The sequence below is a fragment of the Polypterus senegalus genome, chromosome 3 (genome assembly GCF_016835505.1).
Source record: "Polypterus senegalus isolate Bchr_013 chromosome 3, ASM1683550v1, whole genome shotgun sequence".
Lineage (NCBI taxonomy): Eukaryota > Metazoa > Chordata > Cladistia > Polypteriformes > Polypteridae > Polypterus > Polypterus senegalus.
This window is the reverse complement of record NC_053156.1, coordinates 23,457,913-23,485,363: the sequence shown is the minus strand read 5'-3', so window position 1 is coordinate 23,485,363 and position 27,451 is coordinate 23,457,913. Positions and strand designations below refer to the sequence as shown.

General features: G+C 41.6%; 1 protein-coding gene and 1 pseudogene across 3 annotated transcripts in view; one reads left to right on the top strand and one right to left on the bottom strand.

Moving 5' to 3' along the window:
* The first annotated feature begins 6,558 nt into the window (after positions 1-6,558).
* On the top strand, positions 6,559-7,029 carry LOC120526437 (annotated as a pseudogene).
* Positions 7,030-9,781: 2,752 nt separating this feature from the next.
* Positions 9,782-27,451, bottom strand: part of bin2a (bridging integrator 2a) — a 137,578-nt gene continuing 119,908 nt past the window's right edge. For all 3 annotated transcript variants that reach the window (XM_039746788.1, XM_039746787.1, XM_039746786.1), the window contains 3 exons: positions 20,801-21,569; positions 20,627-20,722; positions 9,782-10,808 (listed from right to left, as the gene is read on the bottom strand). In XM_039746788.1, coding sequence (XP_039602722.1) covers positions 10,698-10,808; positions 20,627-20,722; positions 20,801-21,569 — 976 coding nt within the window. In that variant the 3' untranslated portion in view covers positions 9,782-10,697. The remainder of the gene's footprint in view (positions 10,809-20,626; positions 20,723-20,800; positions 21,570-27,451) is intronic.

Here is a 27,451-nt window from a genome sequence, read left to right as displayed (position 1 = left end):
TTACGCTCGGGTCGCAACCAGAGTTTTGCAGTGTACTTACAAAAGTTAGGTGTGTTTCATGTCCTATTGCAACACCCAAGGAGGGGAAAATGGGTGTACCCCCTAAACTGTATATATAGATAGGAGTATCCCCTCCTCACTATTTCTGCGACTTCCAAATTTACGTAGGAAGCCCAAATTTCCCATGCTCACCCTTTGCACTGTACTTACAAACGTTAAGTATGTTTCATTTCGCACCGTGCCCCATAACGAACTTTTGAAAAAATAAAGTCTTCTCTTTGGCGGTTCTCACCATTATGCCGTAAGGAACTTTCAGAACTGACCTCTCCTTTTAGCGGTTTCATTCCTTATTTCCATTAACAGACGATTTATTTCACGACAGAGACGCACAAGGGCCGCCCCCGGTCCCCCTTCCTTTTTCCCCACAGCTGCTGTTCGCGCACCTACCACGTGGTTGGCTCCGAGCCTGTATACATTAACGACATCCCGCGCTCATGTGCCTCTTCACTCGCTTCCTTACTTTCCTCAGCTGTTCGTCGTGCTCACTGCTCCCTTCTTCTTTACTCCACCGCTTCAAGCCTGTTATTGTTCACCTTGCTCCACGTCTTCCTGCTGGAGATTCCTGCCTTTTCATTTAGTTTCTTCGCACTCTTAATCCTCCGGGCATGCCTCCGCATACTCTTGAAGGTTGGCACTCCAATTATGTTACTATGAAACTTACAATCACCAAAACTTTGTAACTGCACCAGGCTTCAGATCAGATCTCTGCACAAGAACCTCATTGAGGCAACTGTCTTCACTGGAACTGACTCAGGGGAGACTGGATTTATTCCTCGCATCCCACTCATACCCTCTGACCTCCCATTCTAATTCCAACGCCTCCAATTTCCAGTAGGGGTCTGCTTTGCTATGACAATAAATACGTCACAGGGCCAGACTCTAAAAAAAGGGTCGGCATTGACTTGACACAAGATTGCTTCTCACATGGCCATGCTCAAGAGTAAGCTCAGCAGACAGCCTGGTCATTTTACAGCCCAAGGGCAGAACTGCAAACGTCGTTTACAAAGAGATCCTTACGTTCTACAAATGTGCATTTCTCATACATGACATTTACAATCATAAATTAAACACTTTACAATCATCAGATTCACTCTCAATACTAAAATAAGCCTACGACAACTACATTGACAATCATGTTACGTTATTTTTAAAATGTTTCCTTTTCTTTTTCATAACTTCTTTAACACACTACTTCTCTGCTGCGAAGCGCAGGTACTTTGCTAGTTTAAGTATAAAAGCCTTAGGTTGTGGATTCATGTCCTGTGTAACAATAAGGCGCTATATAGACGCCTGACCCGACACAGATGGACACGGAGGCACGTATAAAAACCCAGAAATCTTTTATTTTGTCTTCACCTGTAGGGTACGTCTTCCCTGTAACCCCCTTAGGCACAACACAGTCCCAAAGCACCAACAAACACACCAAAACACCACTCCTCCCAGGCAACCTTGTCCTCCTCCACCCAACTGGTTGCTGGCTCCTTTTATCAGGCACTTCCGGGTCAATCAATCAATCAATCAATCAATCAATCAACATTTATTTATATAGCACATTTTTATACAAAAAATGTAGCTCAAAGTGCTTTACAAAATGAAGAATAGAAAAATAGAAAACACAATAAAAAATAAACATAAGTCAACATTAATTAACATAGAATATGTAAGGTCCGATGGCCAGGGTGGACAGAAAAAACAAAAAAAACTCCAAAAGCTGGAGAAAAAAAAAATCTGTAGGGATTCCAGACCACGAGACCGCCCAGTCCCCTCTGGGCATTCTACCTAACATAAGTCAAACAGTCCTCTTTGTATTTAGAGTTCTCATTGAAGGACCTGATGATGATGGTCACGTAGACTTCTGGCTTTCAGTCCATCAATGTTGGTGTATCATGATGCTTTGAGTAGGTGGTGGTGGCGCAGGCCGGAAAAAGAAACAGAAGAGAGAGTTGGGGTCAGTACAGATTTTGGAGCCACCATGAATAGTTATTATGATGAATTGAACATACAGAGTATCAGGATTAAGTTAAAGTGAAGTTATGAGAAGGCCATGTTAAAGTAATGTGTTTTCAGCAGTGTTTTAAACTGCTCTACTGTATCAGCCTGGCGAATTCCTATTGGCAGGCTATTTCAGATTTTAGGTGCTTAACAGCAGAGGGCCGCCTCACCACTTCTTTTAAGTTTAGCTTTTGGAATTATAAGGAGACACTCATTTGAAGACCCATTGAAGGGTGTTGTGAAACCAGTGCCCAGAAGGGTCCAGCTGCAGCACCCCCTGGCGGCACCTGCGGAACCGAACAGGGCTGCACAACACTCCAACCCCCATGAAGCCCTGGGGGAGTCCGAGACACCGCTGCAACCCAGGGAGGCTGCCATCTAACGGCCAGGGGGAGATACTGGGTTTCCCATTCTTGCTCCCCCTGAAGATATGCTGCAGGGGCGTCCCGGGCGGCCTGCCAAACATGCTAATGACACAGTGTCACCGTGACCAAGTCACTTCACCTGCCTGTACTCCTACTGGAAAAACCAAAGTAAGGGAAACAATTGTATCTCAAATGTTGTAAGCTGCCTTGGGTTAATGCATCAACCAAATAAGTAAAATGTAATAGGATGCAAAACTGAAAGTAAAACAGCAACTTATAGAATTAAGAGAACAGTGGAGTCAGGTGGAGAAGTTTTTTTCTTGGTGCAAAGAGAATTGTCTGCAACTGAGCCTTAGCAAAACCAACACACTGCCTTTTGACTTTTACACACCAAAGAGCCTCAACCCCTGGTCACTTTTCAAGGAGTGAATATGGAAGTAGTGCAGTGGGACTTGTACTTGGGGGGTCCACATCAATGACCAGCTGGACCGGTCTTGTAACAAAGAAGAAATGGCAAAGAAAACAGACTCATTCTAAGGAAACTGCGCTCCTGTAATGTGGGTAGTGACATCCTTCACAAGTTGGACAGCTCTGTGATAGGCAGTGTGATTTTCTACATCTTTCAGAAAGACCCACCATATTAACATCAAAAGATGGTTAAGAAGGAAGGCTCAGTTATGGGAAGCACTCTGGACCTGCTGGATGTAGTAATGGAGGAGAAAATTGATCGGCCTGTGAATAGTGTTACACATCTTCTGTGTGACACACCAGCACTGAGGGCTTTTAGATAATAAATTATCAGCAGAATGTTGTCAAGAAACACCACTGGGGCTTCTTTATATTTATGGCAATATCAGGCCTAACTGAGACAGCTCTCTCATCTTTAGCCAAGTCAGAATTTAAATTTTAGTTTCTTTCTAATTCTTTGAAGAGGTTGATGTTCTTTTTTTTTAATGATATTTCTATATTTTGTGAGATTCTGAATTTCCCGTTGGGACAAATAAAGATCTATCTATTGTGACAAGAACAACACTTAGACATCATAAAAGTTTGAGGCAGCCACCCGTATAATGTGCCTTGGCTGCAAAAGGGTAGTGTAAAGGTTGTGAGTTGTTCACTCGACTGAGTCCAAAACAGAACTGCAATAGTGATTCAAAATGGCGGCTTTAAAGGCCAGTGTAGGAAGGGTCGGAAATGGAAGTGACGTCATCGGAGGCGGGACCGGTAGTGATGTCATCAATGGTGCCAGAACACTGTGGGACTTCCTGAGAATGGTCTGTATGGGATCAAGAAAGACAGTTACTGCACCCCACCGCCCCCTGGTCGGATGTGTAATTGCCATTATTCAGGCCCTTTAGTTGATTCCTACTCGCACGTGTGTGACACTATATACTGTGCCCTCCATAATGTTTGTGACAAAGACGTTTTTCATTGAATGACTCCTCTGCTCCACAGTTTAAAGTCACAAATCAAACAATTTGTACGTGATTAAAGTACACATAGCAGGCTTTCATTTAAGGAGGTTTGCGCACATTGCGGTCAAACCGTGTAGAAATGACAACACTTTCTCTACATAGTCCACCATTTCAGGGTACCATAATACCTGGGACAATTGGCGTCACAGGCTTTTGTGATTCCTCAGATGTATTTCATGGCTTCAGAAGATACCTTGGCTTGCTTCTACCCTTTGGAGTCTATAGTCACCATTGTTCAGCATGAGGACCAGAGCTGAGTCAATGAAAGTCAAAGAAGCCATCATGAGGCTGAAAACCAAGAATAACACCAACAGAGACATTAATAACACCTGAGGATGAGTGAAATCAAGTGTCTGGAATATCATGAAGAAGAAAGAACATACTGGTGGTCTCAGTGATCACAATGGGACTGATAGGCCAAGGAAGACCACCACTGTTGATGACAGAAGGATCATCACAATGGTAAAGGAAAAGCCCCCCAAACGCCTGTCTGCCAGATCAGAAACAGTCTTTAGGGGGCAGATGTATGCGTGTCTGAGATGACTATCTGCATCAGACTTCATAAACAGAAATGCAGATTCGCACTAAAAGATGCAAACTACTAGTTAGCCACAATAACAGGATGGCCAGATTATAGTTTGTGAAAGACGACTTAAATAAGCCTGAAGAATTCTGGAAAAACATCTTGTGGACAGATGAGACAAAGAAGAACCTGCATCAGAGTGATGCCAAGTGTGGAGACGAGAAGGAACTGCCTGAGATCCAAAGCAGACCACCTCATCTGTTAAACATGGCGGTGATGGGGGTGTTATGGCCTGGGCATGTATGGCTGCCACAGGTCCTGGGCACATTGATGGTGGAACTGCTGACAGCAGCTACATGATGAATTCTGAGGGGTGTAGGAACATCTCATCTGCTGAGATTTCAAAAAATCCAACAGATCCAAATTGTATTATGTGATATTGTCTAGTGTTGAATTCTGCTCTGTACTTGTAATATTTCTATTGCACTATTATACTGTATTGAGAATTGTTTGCGTTCTGTTCTGTGTATTGTATTGTATTGTATGGACCCCCTTCTTTTTGACACCCACTGCACGCCCAACCTACCTGGAATGGGGTCTCTCTTTGATCTGCCTTTCATGAGGTTTCTTTCATTTTTTTCCCTACTAGTGTTTTTTCCTTGTCTTCTTAGAGAGTCAAAGCTTGGGGGCTGTCAAAAGGCAGGGCCTGTTAAATCCCATTGCGGCACTTTTTGTATGGCTTTGGGCTATATAAAAATAAATTGTATTTTATTGTATTGTATTGTAAATGGATCCAAGCACACTGGATGGTGCTTCATCCTACAACGAGATAATAATCCCAAATACTGCTAAGGCAACACAACCAAAGCTAAAAAATGGAAAATTCTTCTGTCTAAGCCAGTCACCCAATTGAAATTCCAATTGAACAGGTCTTCCTTATACTGTAGAGAAATCTTAAAGGGATAAGTCCCCAAAACAAGCAGGGTCTGAAAATGGCTGCATTAGAGGTTTAGCAGAGCATCACCAAAGAATATCCTTAGCACCTGGTGATGTCTGTGAATCGCAGACTTCAAGAAGTCATTGCACGCAGGGGATATGTGACATAGTCCTAAATATGATGGCTTTAATAGATCTGCCATTGCTGTGTCCAAACATTATAGTGCCCTTAAAATGTGTGTGGGGGTATGGGGGGCATGTAGAGAAAGTGTTGCCATTTTTACACAGTGTGACCAAACTCTCTAGAAATCCCCTTAAACGAAAGTGTGCACTTTATGTCCAAATTGTTTGATTTGTGACTTTAATGCTTTGGGGGTGAATATTTCTTCCAAAAAACCTGGTTTTCTTAAAAGCACACAATGCAAGATTGTCACACAAAAATGATCATAAAACATCTGCTGCTGTGAGCTGTGGCTGCCAGTTCGCCATCTCTTGTGGCTTGAGCTGCTCATGTGTGGCACGATGGCTGACAGGAATGCATTGCAGGCTGGCTGCCAGGCTGTCTTCACGAGGCAGAGGTCAAGGCTGCAGTGCAATGCAATGTGGTTTGTACATCTTGTCATTGTAAGTGGCTGTACTCCCCGGTGAACGTTGCCGTAGGCATGCCAGCTACACGTGATCAGCTGATGCCGATGTACCTCACTTTTGTTTTCAATCTTAATCTCCAGGTCACTCGCATCAAAATCAGAGTCCAACAAGTCGGATTCCAACTCAGCGATAATATGCAAAATGTCGTCCGCGGAGTATTTTGATTTGTTCTTTCGCTTCGATCTCTTGCTAGATGACGATGCCATTTTTGCCATTGTTTGGCCTTCGCTACTCATGCAACAGCAGGGTAAAGCGAACGCTCCTTCTAGCACTGATAGTCAAACTAACAGGTTACGGCAGATCTGGTCACCATTTACTGTTAACTATTGCCCTCAACCTCTCCTGTTGACAAAAGTCAACAAAAAGAGTTAAACTGTGGCGCAGAGGGGGATATCAAGAACAAATGTGTCCCAAACATTATGGAGGGCACTGCAGGTGTGACAGTCACGTATCCACAAACTTTTGGCCTTATAGCTTTTTGTCTAATAGACACCGAAGTGCTCAGCTGTTTTGATTCACCAGCCAGTCTTGCAAGGCTTCTTCTTTTAATATCAGCGCCATGGCCGGAACAGAAGAGTGCACTTTCATCGTGGTCAAGCCAGGCGGGGTCCAGAGGGGACTGATGGGAGAGATCATCAAGTGCTTCAAGGCCTGCTGGCCATGAAGATCTGCTGAAGGAGCACCATATTGATCTGCAAGAGCGACCTGGTGAAGTACATGCATTCTGGGCCGGTTCTGTCAATGGTATGGGAAGGCCTAAAAGTAGTCAAGACTGGCAGAGTCATGTTGGGTGAGACTAATCCAGCAGACTTGAAGTCTGGTATCATCCATGGTGATTTCTGTATCCAAATTGGTAGAAACATCACCTATGGCAGTGACTCTGTGGATATTTAAACCTGAAGGAATGGTGGAATACAAAAGCTGTGCTAGAGACTGGATCTATGAGAAATGCACTCCTGTAGGTTTGGCTGTCCATCATTCCAAAAGATGTCAACCGGGGAACAGAATAGCATTTGTTTTTAATGGTTAACACTTTGAGGGATGAATATTTTTTCCAAAAAAAACTTAAGTTTTCTGAAAAGCACATGATGCATTAGTTTCACACATAAATCAAGACTGCTGTTGCCGCATGTTCGGCATCCCTTGGCAGCAGTGGCAGTGCAGGGGGGGCTCAATGGCCAGCAGGAATGCACGGTGGGCCAGCTACCTCTTTGTCTTCGCCTCTTGTCATCATAAGAGGTGGTCCTCCTAGGCTAACGCTGCTGTACGCATATCAGCTACATGAACATTAGAAGTACTACATTAGAACAATCTAGATGAGAACAGGCCATTCAGCCCAACAAAGCTTGCAAGTCCTATCCACTTGTTTCCTCCAAGAAAACATCAAGTCGAGTTTTGAAAGTCCCTAACGTCTTACTGTCTACCACACTACTTGGTAGCTTATTCCAAGTGTCTATCATTCTTTATCTTCAGCACCACAATCAGCTGGGCACCGATAGGCTGATGCTGGTACCTCACTTTCGTTTTTTGACATCCATCACCAGATCGCTTGCATCAAACTCAGAGTCTTAAAAGTCAGAGTCTGATTCAGAGATAATACGTAAAACGTCCATTGAGTATTTTGCTTTGCACATTTGCTTTAGTCTCCCCAGATGTCGATGCCATTTTAGAAGTTGTTTGCTCTTCACTACTCACGCACGCGCAGGGAATCGAGGTCAAATCATCGAAGCTAACTTTCTTTCAACCAAACAGAGTCGAACTAAAACATAAAGGCGAGTTTTGTTGCAGTTTATAGCCCATTGCCATCCTCTACCCCTGAATTTTGACAAAAGTCAACATCAATCCTGAAAGAGTTAATAAAGTACTTTTCAATAAAGCTGAAATATTATTCTGGAAAAAAATAACTTTTGGCCTTACAGTTTAGTCACTGAGTGGGTAGCAAACAGGACTCAGGTTGCTGGCCTTGTGAGATAGCAGCACTAAATTGCACTTTCAGTTGTCTATTTATGTGATATTTTATATTAAAATTTCATAGAATTGAATTGCCGCAATGTTTTTTTTAGGAGTTTCTAGATGAATAAGGTTGGTAATCTTGTTGAGCTGAATGGCCTGTTCTTGTCTAAATTATTCTAATTGTGAATGAATTATACAGGTGCCGGTCATAAAATTAGAATATCATGACAAAGTTGATTTATTTCAGTAATTCCATTCAAAAAGTGAAACTTGTATATTAGATTCATTCATTACACACAGACTGATGTATTTCAAATGTTTATTTCTTTTAATTTTGATGATTATAACTGACAACTAATGAAAGTCCCAAATTCAGTATCTCGGAAAATTAGAATATTGTGAGAAGGTTCAATATTGAAGACACCTGGTGCCACACTCTAATCAGCTAATTAACTCAAAACACCTGCAAAAGCCTTTAAATGGTCTCTCAGTCGAGTTCTGTAGGCTACACAATCATGGGGAAGACTGCTGACTTGACAGTTGTCCAAAAGATGACCATTGACACCTTGCACAAGGAGGGCAAGACACAAAAGGTCATTGCTAAAGAGGCTGGCTGTTCACAGAGCTCTGTGTCCAAGCACATTAATAGAGAGGCGAAGGGAAGGACAAGATGTGGTAGAAAAAAGTGTACAAGCAATAGGGATAACCGCACCCTGGAGAGGATTGTGAAACAAAACTGTGGGGGAGATTCACAAAGAGTGGACTGCAGCTGGAGTCAGTGCTTCAAGAACCACCACGCACAGACGTATGCAAGACATGGGGTTCAGCTGTCGCATTCCTTGTGTCAGGCCACTCATGAACAAGAGACAGCGTCAGAAGCGTCTCGCCTGGGCTAAAGACAAAAAGGACTGGACTGCTGCTGTGTTATGTTCTCTGATGAAAGTCAATTTTGCATTTCCTTTGGAAATCAAGGTCCCAGAGTCTGGAGGAAGAGAGGAGAGGCACAGAATCCACGTTGCTTGAGGTCCAGTGTAAAGTTTCCACAGTCAGTGATGGTTTGGGGTGCCATGTCATCTGCTGGTGTTGGTCCATTGTGTTTTCTGAGGTCCAAGGTCAATGCAGCCGTCTACCAGGATGTTTTAGAGCACTTCATGCTTCCTGCTGCTGACTAACTTTATGGAAATGCAGATTTCATCTTCCAACAGGACCTGGCACCTGCACAAAGTGCCAAAACTACCAGTACCTGGTTTAAGGACCATGGTATCCCTGTTCTTGATTGGCCAGCAAACTCGCCTGACCTTAACCCCATAGAAAATCTATGGGGTATTGTGAAGAGGAAGATGCAATACGCCAGACCCAACAATTCAGAAGAGCTGAAGGCCACTATCGGAGCAACATGGGCTCTCGTAACACCTGAGCAGTGCCACAGACTGATCGACTCCATGCCACGCCGCATTGCTGCAGTAATCCAGGCCAAAGGAGCCCCAACTAAATATTGAGTGCTGTACATGCTCATACTTTTCATGTTCATACCTTTCATTTGGCCAACATTACTAAAAATCCTTTTTTTGCATTGGTCTTAATTGATATTCTAATTTTCCCAGATACTGAATTTGGGACTTTCATTAGTTGTCAGTTATAATCATCAAAATTAAAAGAAATAAACATTTGAAATACATCAGTCTGTGTGTAATGAATGAATCGAATATACAAGTCTCACTTTTTAAATGGAATTATTGAAATTACTATATTCTAATTTTATGACCAGCACCTGTAGAAGTGTGTGTTGTGATTAAGATAAAATAAGTTCAAGGAAAACAATATGCATGTGATTTAAAAAACAGACATTTTTTAATGAAAACACTCATAAAAATTACTAATTTTTACAGCTCTAGGTAGTGTAGCTTTATTACAAATTATTGATATAAAGAAGTACTTGTTTGCGGAAACAAAAAAAATCAAGAAATAATTAATTTAGGGAAAGGTGTAGTTAACACCCCAAGAAGCATCCTTATGACAAAAACTGACAGTTTGAAGTTGGCTGCACCACAATCTCCATCACTCTTTCCCCTCGCCTGGCCCGTAATAAGCAGCAGGCCTGTTTGGTGATACATTTAAAACTGGAGTGCACCGATACGTTGCTGTTCCCCCACTCCAAATATTTTGTTTTCACTTAACATGAATGACATCATGTGGCAGGCAGAAAACCAAATCCTCTGGGACGCATGACTCGGTGTAGCTCGGGATCGTTTCGCTAATGTCGTTTCATGTTCAGGCTAAGCCAGAGACTGCGTCTGCTTGTTAGCTGACACTCTGAGGAGCAACGCTAACCGCGTCGGTTGGCAAGAGGTGTTTTTGCTTTGAAGGCTCGGTGCAGAGTGCGGGAACTGATTACAGGGCTTTGAGACGCGGAGTCGTTCATTAACAGATTCCAGGTCAGCAGAATGATGAGGCTCAAGCCTTGTGGGGACTTGAGGTGGGCTATTAAGCAGAGGCAGCAGAATCTGGCTTCAGACTCTCTTTCACTTGCAACCAAGATGTCTATCTTTCTTTAATCCTTGTTCCTACAGTGCTTCGCTGGTGGAGAGTCCTAGGAGGCACAGAGAAATGGCTGTGAAGGTGGGGACCTACAGTGAACACACCAATGAATTACATCCTCAGGCTTTGCTGGTTAGGCAGTAGGAAACATGAAGCCAGGCAAAGCATAAGCTACATTTTTCGGTGGAGGACTTTGGGTGAGGACTCTCATGGAGCTTGTGGCTGGATTAGACTAGCTGGGAAAGTGCCTTTGTAGTCGTCTGGGTTCTTCTGCTGAATCCAGTCAGTTTCATTCATTCCGGTCAGAATCCCTTCTGGCTGGAGAGAGAAAAAGTAAATGGTGCATTTCTTAGTCTTCAATTCTTTATGACTTAATAACTGTATCTTTTCTAACCTCAGGCAAACGCTTATGTTATTCTCTGTGGTACTTTCAAGAAATCAAAAGAGAGCGGCTTTGCTAGGAATATTGACAGAAAAAATAGTGTGCTACAAAAAGACAAGCACAGCCTTATAGTTTTGGTTCATTCAACAAACACAAAGACAGATCAGTTACAGGATTCAAGTCATTAATTTTTTTTGTATACTGCTGCTCACTGAGTGCAGGCTAACAGATCTGTAACACGTTATGTACAGACGTGCTCTTAAAAACATTAACGGCCATGTCGAAACCCCTCAGCATTGCTACTGCATGATAAAGAAGGGATCACGTCCTCAAGAAAAAAAATCAGGAGTGGTCTCCCCTCGACTTTCTCGTATACTCAGATATGGGGTTGGATATCTGAAGAGTAAACCATACGACAATGATTCTATATTTATATTGTGCACATTAAAGAACTATCACTAATAAATCAATTCAAGTTAATAATAGATTGAACAATTATTATAAAAGTAAAGTTGAATAAATCAGACTCTGCAACTGCATGAATAAAAGGTAAAGTACCACTTCCGGTTAGCGGAAATAGCTCAAAAGTTGATAGAAATCTACGTTTTGTACATAGTACCTGTATGCAAAGCTTGGTTGACCAAAGTGACAGCGTACAAGTGTTTACACACACACACACACACAATTCCAAAAATGGTATTTTCAGATTCTGGGAGGTCTAAAACATCGAGATGGTCCACGTACTTTTTAGTAATTGAAATTTAATTTTAGCAGCAAAAATGAAAATGAAAGGAATTTTCAGATTTAGATTTTGATTAAAGAATAAAATGAGTAATAATAAGGTATTTTTAAATTCTATAGTAACAAATAGCAGTCATAAACTTAAAATTGCACATACTTTTATGGATTTATTTGTGATTCAAATAATGAAAGTGTAATAGCTCAAAAACAACAAAAAGCAGACGCATTTTCGTTGTCTGAAACTGGAAGTACTTCTTGTTCTGCACAAATTTTGACGACATGTGCGAACAGACCTCACAACACATCGATTGACGGCCTTGAAGTTACACTGGCATCAGCAGAGGATGGACCATCACGTTGTTTTTCAGAACAGTAAGAGTGACACTCCGGGACGAGGATATGGCTGCGGAAAAACGGAGTCGCATCTTTCCGGTAAAAATACAAACATTGAAAACTTTGCTTCATTGATGTAGCAGTTCTTTTATGAACGTTATTGTTGTTACTTACTGCGAAATAAATAAAGGGCATTTTCTCGTTCTCATTTCTTGCATTTTTCTTTTCTGATGTGCGAAAGAACAAAAGGAAAAAAGTAATTGTTTGGCATTTTCCGTTTTTCCCTTTTAAGTTGAAATTCAGTTTCGAGATTTTGATGAATCTTGGGTCCGTGTACTTTTTGGTATTTAAGATTTCTTTTCAGAAAATATCATTTAAAAAAGAGGAGACACTTATTTGATTTTCAAATTTTGTTCTTTCGCACATTCTTTCTTTTGAAAAGAATAATGCAAGAAATGAGAACGAGAACATGCCCTTTATTTATTTTGTCTGAACCGGAAGTTTTTGTAGGTTAACAACCTGCGGTTAAGTAACGTGCCACTTGCAGCGAACACTGGTCACTGGTGTGTAGACTGGACCATCATCATGACATTGGAACAGTACTCAGACGTGATTTTAGAGATGGCAAAACAAGGCCTGTCATTGAAAATTATATCTGAGCATGTGTCATATGAACATGGAGAAGCGAGAAGGTTTTCTGCGAGAAATGCTAGAAAGTTTTGTGCCGAGTAAATCTTGGGCTGTCGACTCTCTGACACACATTTGGAGATAGAGGTGACAAACTTCAAGGCCGTCGATCGATGTGTTGTGAGGTCTGTTCGCACGGGTTGTCAAAAACCGCGCAGAACAAGAAGTACTTCCAGTTTCAGACAACGAAAATGCATCTGTTTTGTTGCTTTTGAGATATTACACTTTCATTACTTGAATCACAAATAAATCCAGAAAAGTATGAGTAATTTTAAGTTTCTGACTGCTATTTGTTACCATAGAATTAAAAAAACACCTTATTTTCCCTCATTTTATTCTTTAATCAAAATCTGAAAATTCTTTTCATTTTTGTTTTTGCTTCGAAAATGAATTTCAAATACCAAAAAGTACACGGACCCAATACCTTCCCTATACTTCATATACGAGAAAGTAACAATACATTTGGAATCAGAATCCAGACTGTTACCACTTTGAAACAAATTGCACAAACCTAAGCTATCAGTTGATGTTCCTAGATGCTAACAGATCTACACAAACAGAAGCAATGACGACTAGGAATGAAAATCTTATAAGAAGTCCTCTCTGTATGCTCTGCTCTGTGATCCAGTCATTAGTAATTTTGGTTGACAGCATTGATTGAAAACATGCACGAAATAACAAGAATTGAGTGCAAAACTGTAATGGAATGTTGGTGCTATAGCTTTCAACAAGAAGCATGGCAGCCACATACAATTCATCATCAGCCATCGAGGTCAGTGTTTGATGGTAACCGAACATGTGCATTTTTGGGATCTCGGAGGAAACTGGATTACCCAGAGGAAAGACAAAAGAACACAGGGAGAACATGCATATGTTGCAGCCAAAACCCAAAGTTACGCCAGTTCCCAAATTGGCCGGCCGTTTCGCATTTTGGCCACGAGGTGTGGCCAAAGTCCGAATTACTAGAAATGACCAGCGTATAGGCTACTTTGGCCGGCCATTTCCTGAAGTGGCAAGAACTCCCTGGCCAAAACCCGATGCCCCGATGTAAGACTGTCCGCTCAAGGTGCGAAGATGCTTAAAAACTTTCAGATGCAGATTCAGTAGTGAGTTTTCCATTCTGCATGAGAAACTGCTCCATGCGGGTCTTGTTCAGAAAGCGGATGCCACTTTAGACGGCCTTCCCCCTCGCCCAAACACTAACCTCAAGGTCAATAAAATAGGTCCCTGATGATAAGTCAATATTTTAGGGCTAAAATGAGAACAGAAATGTGCAACCTACTTATATACCTGATCTTAATTATTGTGAAACAACCAAGCGATATCCGCTTTCTAAACAAGAGCTGCCAAGGCTACATTCGATGCAATCGCACTACTAAGTGTGCAACAAATCGCTGCTCATGCCTTTTTTCTTCCGACTTTGGCTGATCGCCCTGTGCCATTTCGCAAAATGGCTGGCCAAATCCTAAAATCAAGGAAAAGAGCAGACATTGGCCGGTCAATTTACAGTGACATTGGCCGTTTCCCTATTTGGCCAGCCACCTCCCGCTTTGGCCGATTTCGGGTTTTGGCTGTAACATATACACTACAAAAACAAGGGTAAGGCAGGCTATACCCACCACACTTCTGTTTTCATGATTCATCTAAACATTTGATATGGGGAAGGAAACTGGAGTATTTTACAAATCTGCATTCGGCTCTGGCGGTTTAAGATGGCCGCGCTGATCCTGAATCATTATGACAGTTCACATAATTATACACCAACATTAGTCACTTGAGCTAAAAACAAACAGTCTACAAGATGCGAGGTCAGAAGTAGACAGACTTGTTAAATTCCCAGTTGCCTCAGGAAAGAGCCTTTTCCTAAAGCTGACAGTTTGAAAGCCCATTGACAAACTAACAGTCTTTAGTTTGATAAACTGGACCATCACTACATAGAACATTAAAGCCGTGTTGACGAGAACAGGCCATTCAGCTCAACAAGCTCATCAATCCCATTCACATAATTTCTCCAAAAATAGCACCATGTTGAGTTTTAAAGGTTCGTAAAGTTGTACTGTCTACCACACTACTTGGCAATGTATTCCACGTGTCTGTGGTTCTCAAGGTGAAGAAACACTTCCTAACATTTGTGGAAAAATTTTTTAGTAATAAAGGTTCTCTCTGTGTCCCTGTGTTCTTGCTGAAGTGCTCACATTTTAGTGGCTGCTGGAATCCACTGTACTAATGCCTTTAATTCTAAACACTTCAATCAAGTCACTTCTAAATCTCCATTTGCTTACACTGAAAAGGTTGAGCTCTTTCAGCCTTTCCTTATAACTCATCTCTGTCCTACACTCTAAAAAAATAATGTCACTTTACAGTTGTTTATTGGTTTGTGTGGTTCTTCACAGAACCATTGCTTGACAAGGCACAGTTTAGTTCTGTGAAGGGTTCTTTGCATATGAAGTTGGTTCTTTGAGCTTTGTAAACCTAAGAGAAGATTTATGGATGTGGTGAGAGAGGACATGCAGGTGATGGGTGTAACAGAACAAGATGGAGAGGACAGAAAGATATGGAAGAAGATGATCCACTGTGGTTACCCCTAACGGGAGCAGTTGAAAGAAGAAGAAAAACTTACTAATATATAAAGAAAAATAAAAAGGAAATCTTTAATGTATGGCAGGACACTAACAGGTTAAGAAAACTTAGCCTAGTTCCTTCACAGCCCTGCTGGATACCATGGGGACCGGCAGGAGGCCCAGAGACATTGGTGTTCACTACAAAAGAGGACTTTTTATCTAACCCGGAAGTGAGGGGGCATCATGGACTGAGGGATGAAACACTTCTGGGTTAAGCAGTATAAAGGACTCTGGGAAATCCCAGACAAACAAGCTGAGCCGGGTGGAAGGGTGGCAACGCGTCTGGGAGAGTGGAGGATTGATTATTGATTATTATTGTGATTGTTTATTTATGAGCATTGTGGAGAGGAGGGTGCTTTGTGCACTGTATTATCATAATAAATCCAAACTTTGGACTTTTACCTGGTGTCTGACGTTTGATCCGAGGGCTCAAGGGGACGATAGCGCCCACTATCTGTCACAGACCAATTGGTATTTCACAAATCCGTTACCATCTATTCATGGTTATTTACTGTGTTGAGCCTATTATAGATCAAAATACAATAAGGGTTCTTTCTGGAACCGTCTTGTGGATGTGTCTGTTTGGAAACTAAAAATGGTTCCCCTACAGCATCTCTCTGAAGAACTGCTCTGGCACCTTGGTTTTCAAGAGTGTAGCTGCACCTCTCTGGACTTCCTCTAGTGCTGCTATGTCTTTTTTGTAATATAGAGACTTAAATTGTATACAGTACTCCAGGTAAGGCCTCATATATGTCAAAGTCAGATTCACAGTCTTTTTAGGATGGGAAGAATACCTTTTGTTGACACATGAAGCACGTGGAGTCACTCTGTAAATAGAAAGAGACGGCGGACTTACAGATGGTGGTTACACTTGTTAAATACACTTTGTCAATTACAGAGGTGCATGATTAGTTTAATTTCTCATGTCATTCCTAGTTACTGATAAACTGGACCCTTGGAGTCAGTTGTCACACACGTGCGAGTAGAAGGATGTTGTATGGACCAAGCAAAGGTAATTCCAAACCAGGCCAGGGAGTGGCGGGATGCACTATGCATTCTCCCGTTATCTCTACAGGGCAGCCATGGGAAAACCGGTCTGAATCAGAGCTGATGACGTCACTTCCAGTACCCAGCATAACGTCACTTTCGGTTCCAGCGCATAGACGAAAGTCACTTCCGGTTCTGGCACCCAGAAGGAGGTCACTTATGGTGCACAGATGGTTGTCAGAAGAACATCACTTCCGGTTCCCCTATGTCACTTCCAGTCCCTACACATCACTTTTAATCTGATCCCTTAAGCCGCCATCTTTGTAAACCCTCACCACTTCTGTTTTGGACTCTTGTGAACATCTCTGTTCCTTTAAAAGCCTTTTGCAGCCAGGGAAATTATACAAGTGGCTGCCCCAAACCTTTTTGAGTGTGTCAAGTCTAATCCTTTTCACACAGTATTCCGCTGCACTAGATTACACTGGTTCTCTTGTCAATGTTTCTCCTTGTGCTAAAGTAGCAGCAGAACTGGGTCATACATTGGGTCATTAAAATCCTTTCTAAGAATGTAAAAAAAGGCAAAAGCTAATAGTTAACAAAGACAGAAGTCTTTCAGTATAATCAATATATAATCAAATAGTGAAAGTTATATTTAATCACATAGCTTGCAATGGTGATGGACAGGTTGCCAGACGATATTAGACAGGATTCCCCATGGACTATGATGTGTGCTGATAACATTGTGATCTGTAGCGATAGTAGGGAGCAGGTTGAGGAGACCCTAGAGAGGTGAAGATCTGCTCTAGAGAGGAGAGGAACGAAGGTCAGTAGAACCACTATGACAGAATACATGTGTGTGAATGAGAAAAAGGTCAGTGGAATGGTGAGGATGAAGGGAGTAGAGTTGGCGAAGGTGGACAAGCTTAAACACTTGGGATCAACAGTACAGAATAATGGGGATTGTGGAAGAGAAGTGAAGAAGAGAGTGCAGGCAGAGTGGAATGGGTGAAGAAGAGTGTCAGGTGTGATGTGTGACAGACGGGTATCAGCAAGAGTGAAAGGGAAGATCTATAGGACAGTAGTGAGACCAGCTATGTTATATGGGCTGGAGACGGTGGCACTGACCAGAAAGCAGGAGACAGAGCTGGAGGTGGCAGAGTTAAAGATGCTAAAATTTGCATTGGGTGTGAAGAGAATTAGAAATGATGACATTAGAGGGTCAGCTCGGGTTGGACGGTTGGGAGACAAAGTCAGGGAGGTGAGATTGCGTTGGTTTGGTCATGTGCAGAGGAGAGATGATGAGTATAATGAGAGAAGGATGCTAAGGACAGAGCTGTCAGGGAAGAGGAAGGCCAAAGAGAAGATTTATGGATGTGCTGAGAAAGGACATGCAGGTGATGGGTGTAACAGAATAAGATGGAGAGGACAGGAAGATATGGGAAAAGATAATCTGCTGCGGCAACCCCTATCAGGAGCAGCCGAATAAAGAAGAAGAAACTTAAGTAAAACTTCTACACCATGCATCAGTAGCACTACAAGCACCTTCTACATTTATACACGGTCTGGATGTAGACTACTTCTAGGTCCTTCTAATAAGTTTCAAACCTCCTACCATATATTCAGATCTTACATTTTAACTTCCGATGCATAATACTTTACATTTAATGCTACCGTTAAGACCACCTTAAGGCACTTTATACTGTAAGTACACTCCTACATACATAACAATCTTTAATCTGCTACATCTAATTACGGGAGCCTCTGCCAGCAGCACTAAGCCAATTCAGTTAGTAGCTCTGTGAAGAGCGCCCATCCATTGTCGAGCAGCTCACATGCCCACATACAATACTGACTGAAGTGTTTAAAATTATGAAGGGAATTAGCCCAGTGGAACAAGATTGTGACTTGAAAATGAGTTCACACAGTTGGAAACTTGTTAAGGGTAAATTTCCCACAAATGTTGGGAAGCTTTTCTTCACACAGAGAACTACAGACACACAGAATAAGCTACTAAGCAGTGTGGTAGATATTAGGACTTTATGGAATTCTCAAAGCTAAACTTGATGTTATTTTGGAAGAATTAGTTTTGTTGTCTGAATGGCCTGTCTTCGTCTAGACTGTTCTAATGTTCAAACATGCACTCACACATAGTGGAGTCGGATTTACAGTCACCTACAATTTACCTAACCTTCACATTTCTGGTAATGAGGGAAGGCAACTGGAGTAACTTAGGAATGCTCATATGGACATAAGGAAAATGTGCAAACTCCATATGGACAACAACTGGGTTGGGATCTCAACACAAGATATATGATCTTTGAGCTGACAGCACTACCCACCATACCAACTCACTTGTTTATTTGTGACAGTTACAATTTTCGGTATTTATAATATTCTAATTAGCGATATCAGTAATTACGGTTGGACTAGTTAAAAAAGAGGGAATTTTGACTTCTGTGGAGCTTTTAATTAGAGATATCTATAATTGCATTTTGACTACTCAAATTTCAAATTACTGTACATATACATTTAATGCACTTGAATTAAAGTATATTATTATTAGAGATCTTAAATTTTGGGTTTGGTCTTGTAAAAATGTAATTACAGATATCTAACTATAAGATCCAAAGAAGTCCATGAGAAAAGTCCTTCACATTACACTAATTAAAATGGAACTGCATATTCCCCTAATTAGAATTTTGAGTGGTGGAAATGTAATCGTAGGAATCTAAAATGAGAATTAGCACGGGGTGTTAAAATGTTAAAACCTCTTGCCACAAATTTCAGCTAGTAAAAATAGAATTACAAACATTTTTATATGAAATAGGAGCAAATCTCTCTGTTTTTTTTATGTGATAAAGTACCTTATAAACAGCTATAATTTTCATTCTTACAAATCAATTTTAAACAGCATTGAAATGTATTTGTCAATAAATTTGTAATCATTATTGTCACATGTACAGAGTACAGTGAAATTCTTACTTGCACATGCTAGTTAATGTGTAACATGCATTGTAGATATTCCATATTTGAATGGTTTCTGCTTAAAGTTACACTCTCAATATATAAAAATCATATTTTGATTCATCAAAATATTATGACAACTCGAAAGAGGAAATTAAAAATCAACTTTGAAACTACTTTTGCCTTCACCTTTGAGTGTAAGTATCCACAAACAAGAATTAGGGTTAGGATTAGTAATGATGACAGTTTACATATAAATCTGCACGCATTAAAGGAGAAAGGTGCTGCTGCAATCACAGTCTCATTCAGATGAAATGTAATGCCAGTAAATGTAGAGTTTTACATATAGGAAGTAAAAATGTTAGGTTTGAATACGCAATGAGAGGTCTGAAAATTGAAAGTACACCTCATGAGTAGTTGTCATTGTGGACTTGACACTATGTACATTAAATTTCATCTACCACAAATCTGCCCGAGCCTGTATGCTGTACAAGTCCCTCTGCGAGGATTCAACAGATTTGAAATTATCTGCCAATCCACCTGTCTTGATATCATCTACAGACTTAACCATCTTGGGATTAATAAATTACCTATCTATCTATCTAGCTTGTTACTTATATTCCTATCTAAATCATTTCTATATATTAAAAATAGCAGTGGACCCAGCACTGCCCCCTGCTGGTCACCACTCTTCACATCAGTCACTTCTGATGAGGTTCCTCACACCATCACCCTCTGCTTCCTGTGTTTGAGCCAGTTCTGCACCCATCTACGCACCACACCCTGAACTTCCACTTCTTTAAGTTTAGTTTGCCCAGCCTTTCACATGAAACCTTATTTATCTTGACTTTCAGAAATAATTTGCTAATATTGTGTGCTCATACCCTTTTGTTTCTTCCTCATGGAATTGCAGCATGCTCATAAAACATGACCTCCCTCTTCTGAACCCACTGCTAACACAGAGGGCAATCGGACATGTTATATGAACCCATAATGCTGGATCCATGGGGTGGCAGTGCCAAATACTGCACCAGCCCATCTGCCAAATAAACAATGATAGTCACTCTTTTACCTCCTTCAAAGATTATTAAAGATGATATTACGATATTAAACCATAAATCCTATTGGCGTACGATTTTTTCATTCCATTTTAAAGCATGAGTGTGTTATTCGGAGTTCCTCTTTCCTTATTTCACAGTTAATTCCCACAGCAGGTGTGCCATCCTTTTACTGCCTGTGCTTTATGCTGTAAATTGTGTGCTAAAATAAGTTCAAATAGCTCAGTCCTAATAACAGATGGCACCTGCCACTAGACCCTAGACTACCAGTTAAATTCAGCTGAAGATTTGCATTGTATAATGAAAATTATTGAAAGGTAGAGCTTTTTTTGGTCATGGCATATATAAATTTAAGATCATTACCAGCTCATTTGTGTTGCTCATAACAAGAATCACATCCCCTTCTTTCAATTGCAGTTGTCCGTCTTCCTCAGAAAGGTAATCCTTAAGTGCAAGGCCCTGCAGGATCAAGGTCAGCATATTAGGAGGAGGTTTCTCCCATTAGCCAGCCCAGCAGTGTTCTCTTGAACCACTTACCTTGTAGAGGAATCCTGGAGGCCTGTCCTCTGTCTGTGGATGCCCTCCTTCATTCTGCCTCACAGTTCCATCCTCCACATCCTCTGTCAATTTTTCCTCAGAACAGATTGTAGAGTCCTCAGTGGGGACAGGAGTCTCTGATTCAGATAATTTTTCATCACAGTTCACATCTGACTTTTCAGGTGAGTCTTCAGTATGAGCCTTTAGATCCTCTTCAAGCATCTCACTCTGTTGGATGGCCATCACTGCTGTACCCTGATTCCAGTCATCACCCATAGATGGCTCATTTGGGTCACCTTCACTTAAGAGATGATCACACTCCTCTGATGGAGAACATTCAGTGGGCTGGGAAGTTATCTCAACAGACTGTGCCGGATCTGTCAGGTCTGTTGGGCCATTTGCTGTTTCTGCTTTGGTTTGTGTCTCAGCAGGAGTGCTCATGACATCAAGGTGCTGAGAAGCAGATCCAGAAGTCTCTCCATCCTCAATCTCATTCCCTTCCTCGTCAAGTATTTCTTTGGTTTCATCTTCAACGGTGGGAATGTTTTTGCTGGATTGGTCTTGTGCAGTATTTTTGTCGGCATCTATGGGAACAGAGGAGGTACCATTACAAGATACTGGTGGACTTTCTTCATCATCATTATCTTTGCTGATTGGAGATAGCGGCTCTTTTTCAGGGCTCTGGATCAGGTCCATGCTGGTCTCGGATAATGAAGTGGATGTATCTACAGGCCGGATTGGAGAAGAGATCATCAGGGAGCGTCTTTTGCTGTTAAGAACAAGAGAAACATGACAGTACATCATCATCAACATTCTTGAAAAATGGAAGGATGAGTGACAACTTGCATTGGATTTTAGGAACTTTATAAAAACTACAAAATTCAACAGCAAAATCCGTAATGTACCGTTTGGCTTACTGGGTTAAAACTATGAGGTGTTTTCAGCAATGGCAGTGGTGAGCTGGAATGTTGCTATTTAAATATACAGGGAGACTCGACTCGACTCGAAAGAGGCCCCGGATATTCTGTAATAACTCTCGCTAGGATGAAGCAATCTGAACGAAACAACGTGCAATGTGCTCCTCAGTATATGGAACTTCGAACAAGCTGGGATGCCCCTGCATAAGAGCGATGAGGTAGGCGGTGGACAGCCGTTGCGACATTTAACCTCCCTTTGCAACTTCTGGGTGTATACCGCCCATACCCCTTCACTCAGTCACTCGACTTCTCATCAGGATGGTGGTATACACTATTGAGCAGCGCGTCTTCATGGTGTGAACCTATTGGGTCACCAATTCGTTTAAGTGATGTCAGAATCAACTGGATGATTGTGAGTTAACGGAAGGTTACTTCCAGCAAGATGCAGCAATGTGTCACACATCGGCAAGGAGCGTGGCAGAAACTGAGTCCTTCTTTGGCAACAGGGTTAATTTCAAAGGGGCTTTGGCCACCATAGTCGCCGGATCGGACACCACCAGATTTCTTCCTTTGGGGTCTGCTCAAAGGAAAAGTCTATTGGAACATGCCTCACACTGTGGAAGATTTGAAGGAAAACATCCAATGTGAAATTGCTGCTGTTTCCCCAGATATGTTTAGGAATATGGAGCAACGCGTCAAAATGTGTCTGGCAGAAAACGGAAACTACTTCCAGCATCCCATGTAATGCAATCGATTACACATACGTCAAGGTATAGAGCGTATTTTTTTGGTTCAGATTGCTTCATCCTACAACAGAATATTCGGGGCCTCTTTTGAGCAAATCTCCCTGTACTTGGAATGCATTGTTTAAAATTTTTTTGAAGGCCCAAACCAAAATGTTCAAATATAAAAGAACAGTTGCTTATTTCATGGTCTTTTAATGAGACCTGCAAGAGAGATGCTGTTGGAAAGGTAGAGAGTCATTTTGAGAAGCTATGCAGTGTGTGTGTGTTGTGAGAGAGAGAGAGAGAGACAGAAGCACTTGCAAGGCCCACCCCTCCGCTTAAATCCATTGGTGATCCAAGCCAGGATCCTTCCTGAGACTCATCAACAATCACAGACCAATGGATCGGAAAACTGCAAACACTCGATTATAACTAAGCTGAGTTTGCTAAAAACATTTTAACAAAGTGTTAAAATTCTTGAGATGAGTTTACTACTTAATTCATATTTTGAATTAAGGCAGTGCCCAACCTGTCCTTATACAGAGATGCTACTCCCTCAAACTAACTTTGATATTGTGTTACCCCACATACAGTATACAGTTGTGCTTGAAAGTTTGTGAACCCTTTAGAATTTTCTATATTTCTGCATAAATATGACCTAAAACATCATCAGATTTTCACTCAAGTCCTAAAAGTAGATAAAGAGAAACCAGTTAAACAAATGAGACAAAAATATTATACTTGGTCATTTATTTATTGAGGAAAATGATCGAATATTACATATTTGTGAGTGGCAAAAGTATGTGAACCTCTAGGATTAGCAGTTAGTTTGAAGGTGAAATTGTCAGGTGTTTTCAATCAATGGGATGCCAATCAGGTGTGAGTGGGCACCCTGTGTTATTTAAAGAACAGGATCTATCAAAGTCTGCTCTTCACAACACATGTTTGTAGAAGTGTATCATGGCACGAAGAAAGGAGACCTCTGAGGACCTCAGAAAAAGAGTTGCTGATGCTCATCAGGCTGGTAAAGGTTACAAAACCATCTCTAAAGAGTTTGGACTCCACCAATCCACAGTCAGACAGATTGTGTACAAGTGGAGGAAATTCAAGACCATTGTGACCCTCCCCAGGAGTGGTCGACCAACAAAGATCACTCCAAGAGCAAGGCGTGTAATAGTCAGCGAGGTCACAAAGGACCCCAGGGTAACTTCTAAGCAACTGAAGGCCTCTCTCACATTGGCTAATGTTCATGTTCATGAGTCCACCATCAGGAGAACAACTGAACAACAATGGTGTGCATGGCAGGTTTGAAAGGAGAAAGCCACTGCTCTCCAAAAAAAATTACTGCTCATCTACAGTTTGCTAAAGATCACATGGACAAACCAGGAGGCTATTGGAAGAATGTTTTGTGGACGGATGAGACCAAAATAGAACTTTTTGGTTTAAATGAAAAGCGTTATGTTTGGAGAAAGGAAAACACTGCATTCCAGCATAAGAACCTTATCCCATCTGTGAAACATGGTGGTGGTAGTATCATGGTTTGGGCCTGTTTTGCTGCATCTGGGCCAGGATGGCTTGCCTTCATTGATGGAACAATGAATTCTGAATTATATCAGAGAATTCTAAAGGAAAATGTCAGGACATCTGTCCATGAACTGAATCTCAAGAGAAGGTGGGTCATGCAGCAAGACAACGACCCTAAGCACACAAGTCGTTCTACCAAAGAATGGTTAAAGAAGAATAAAGTGAATGTTTTGGAATGGCCAAGTCAAAGTCCTGACCTTAATCCAATCAAAATGTTGTGGAAGGACCTGAAGCGAGCAGTTCATGTGAGGAAACCCACCAACATCCCAGAGCTGAAGCTGTTCTGTATGGAGGAATGGGCTCAAATTCCTCCAAGCCAGTGTGGATAAGTTACTGGAAATGTTTAGTTGCAGTTATTGCTGCAAAGGGGGGTCACACCAGATACTGAAAGCAAAGGTTCACATACTTTTGCCACTCACAAATATGTAATATTTGATCATTTTCCTTAATAAATAAATGACCAAGTATAATATTTTTGTCTCATTTGTTTAACTGGTTTCTCTTTATCGACTTTTAGGACTTGAGTGAAAATCTGATGATGTTTTAGGTCATATTTATGTAGAAATACTGAAAATTCTAAAGGGTTCACAAACTTTCAAGCACAACTGTACATGTATCAACTAACACATTTTGTATGCCAAGTTATGTTTTTTTTTAACATGATTTTGAGTTTTTTTTAATCATTTTGATTTATTTTGACAAAGTTGATTTCCTTCCCAACTCATTCTTTGGTTACACAATGCAATAGAATGCATCACTTGATCACGACCGTCACATCAAGTGCATCACAGGATGTGAAGGTACAAATATGGTGGATGATGTCCCTCATTTGGATAAACTTTCTAAGTCTCTTCCTAGCTGTAATTAACTTTTATTATCAAGTAGGCCCTAGCGTCATGTTCCGTTTCAGTATTTTGAAATTATTTCTGCCCTTCGACTTTTGACTGATCATTTTGCTCTTTTTGGCTCTGACCTTGTTTTCTTATTACTATGACTCCTGCCTTGTAGTTATTTTTGCCTCTCTCATAACTATTCCCAGAGACTTAATGTCTCTCAGCAGTGCAATATTGCTATATTTTACAAATCCCTTTTTGCACATCACTTTCAGGATTTATTCTAGCTCTATGTCATCATATATTTAGATGTTTACCTTGTATTGTCCTTAGTAAAACTGACAGCCTTCTGCCTCTTAAACACAACTTTCCACAATGCATTTTGGCACAGATTTGTCTACTACACTCTTATTCTGCTTTAGAGAGAAGTAGGGCAGAGGGATGGAAAGCTAGATGATACATGATTGTTGGGGTTAGCCAAAGTGTGGAACCAGAAAAAAATCTAAATCATATTGCCTTAAACCACAACACTAGACAAACTCTTATTTAGGAATTTGAAAACAAGAATCTAAACCTGGAGGACTAAATCGCAGAAGAGTAAAACCGAAACAAAATTAGAAATCCGCTTGCTCTTGAATCTAAACTTGTTCTAAGAACACGTTTTTAAGCACTTCTCTGGCACCCTGGTCTTGATCCCATTCCAATTCACTCTTGGACCAGAGATCCTTGACTTACTGCTGTCTTATGCTACAACAGTTAAGTATTCATTGCCTTTTTCTTATTATAATGGCTTGAGTGGCAGCCTAACCAGTAGCTCTGTCTGTGTTACCATGTTTTTTTTCTTGACCTGTAAGATTCCAACCCCAGTGTACTGTGATTGCATTTGATGACCTGTACTTATTGGTTTTTTGTATAGCGTGTACTTAAATGTTTGTATTTAACTTGGTATCATTCTTGACTACTGGTACTTAAAATTTCCCTTGGGATCAATAAAGCATCTATCTGACTGCTGAAGGCCTGTGCGCTGGAGCTGGGGAGTCCTCTACAGCACATCGTCAACCTGAGCCTGGAACAGGGGAGAGTCCTGAGGCTTTGGAAAACATCTTGCATCCCCCAGTCCCAAAGGTATCATGTCCTAGTGAGCTGAATGACTTCCGGCCTGTCGCTCGGACGTCACATCTGATGAAGACCATGGAGCGGCTACTGCTTCACCACCTGAGGCCACAGGTCCGCCACGCCCTCGACCCTCTGCAGCTCGCATACCAGGAGAAGGTGGGAGCGGAGGATGCCATCATCTATATGTTACACTGATCCCTCTCCCACTTGGACAGAGGCAGTGGTGCTGTAAGAATTATGTTTTTGGACTTCTCTAGCGCCTTCAACACCATCCAACCTCTGCTAATTAGAGACAAGCTGACTGAGATGGGAGTAGATTCACACCTGGTGTCATGGATCATGGACTATCTTACAGACAGACCTCGGGAACTGCAGGTCTGACATTGTGGTCAGCAGCACAGGAGTGCCACTGGGGACTGTACTTTCTCCGGTCATGTTCAGCCAACATACATCAGACTTCCAATACAACTCGGGGTCCTGCCACGTGCAAAAGTTCGCTGACGACACTGCTATCGTGGGCTGCATGAGGAGTATAGGAACCTAATCAAGGACTTTGTTAAATGGTGCGACTCAAACCACTTACACCTGAACACCAGCAAGACCAAGGAGCTGGTGGTGGATTTTAGGAGGCCCAGGCCCCTCATGGACCACATGGCCATCAGAGGTGACTGTGCAGAGAGTACAGACCAATAAATATCTGGGAGTGCAGCTGGATGATAAATTGGACTGGACTGCCAATACTGATGCTCTGTGCAAGAAAGGTCAGAGCTGACTATACTTCCTTAGAAGACTGGCGTCCTTCAACATCTGCAATAAGATGCTGCAGATGTTCTATCAGACGGTTGTGGCGAGCGCCCTCTTCTACGTGGTGGTGTACTGGGGAGGCATCATAAAGAAGAGGGATGCCTCACGACTGGACAAACTGGTGAGGAAGGCAGGCTCTATTGTAGGAATGAAGCTGGACAGTTTGACTCATAGCAGAGCGACGGGCGCTGAGCAGACTCCTGTCAGTCATGGAGAATCCACTGCATCCACTGAACAGGATCATCTCCAGACAGAGGAGCAGCTTCAGAGACAGACAGACTGCTGTCACCATCCTGCTCCACTGACAGACTGACTGAGGAGAACTCACACTATGCGACTCTTCAATTCCACCCAGGGGGGTAAACGTTAACATTATAAAAAGTTATTGTCTGTTATACCTGCATTGTTATCACTCTTTAATTTAATATTGTTCTTTATCAGTTTGCTGCTGCTGGAGTATGTGAATTTCCCCTTGGGGATTAATAAAGTATCTATCTATCTATCTATCTATACTAATAAAAGGCAAAGCCCTCACTCACTCACTCACTCACTCACTCACTCATCACTAATTCTCCAACTTCCCGTGTGGGTGGAAGGCTGAAATTTGGCAGGTTCATTCCTTACAGCTTCCTTACAAAAGTTGGGCAGGTTTTATATCGAAATTCTACGCGT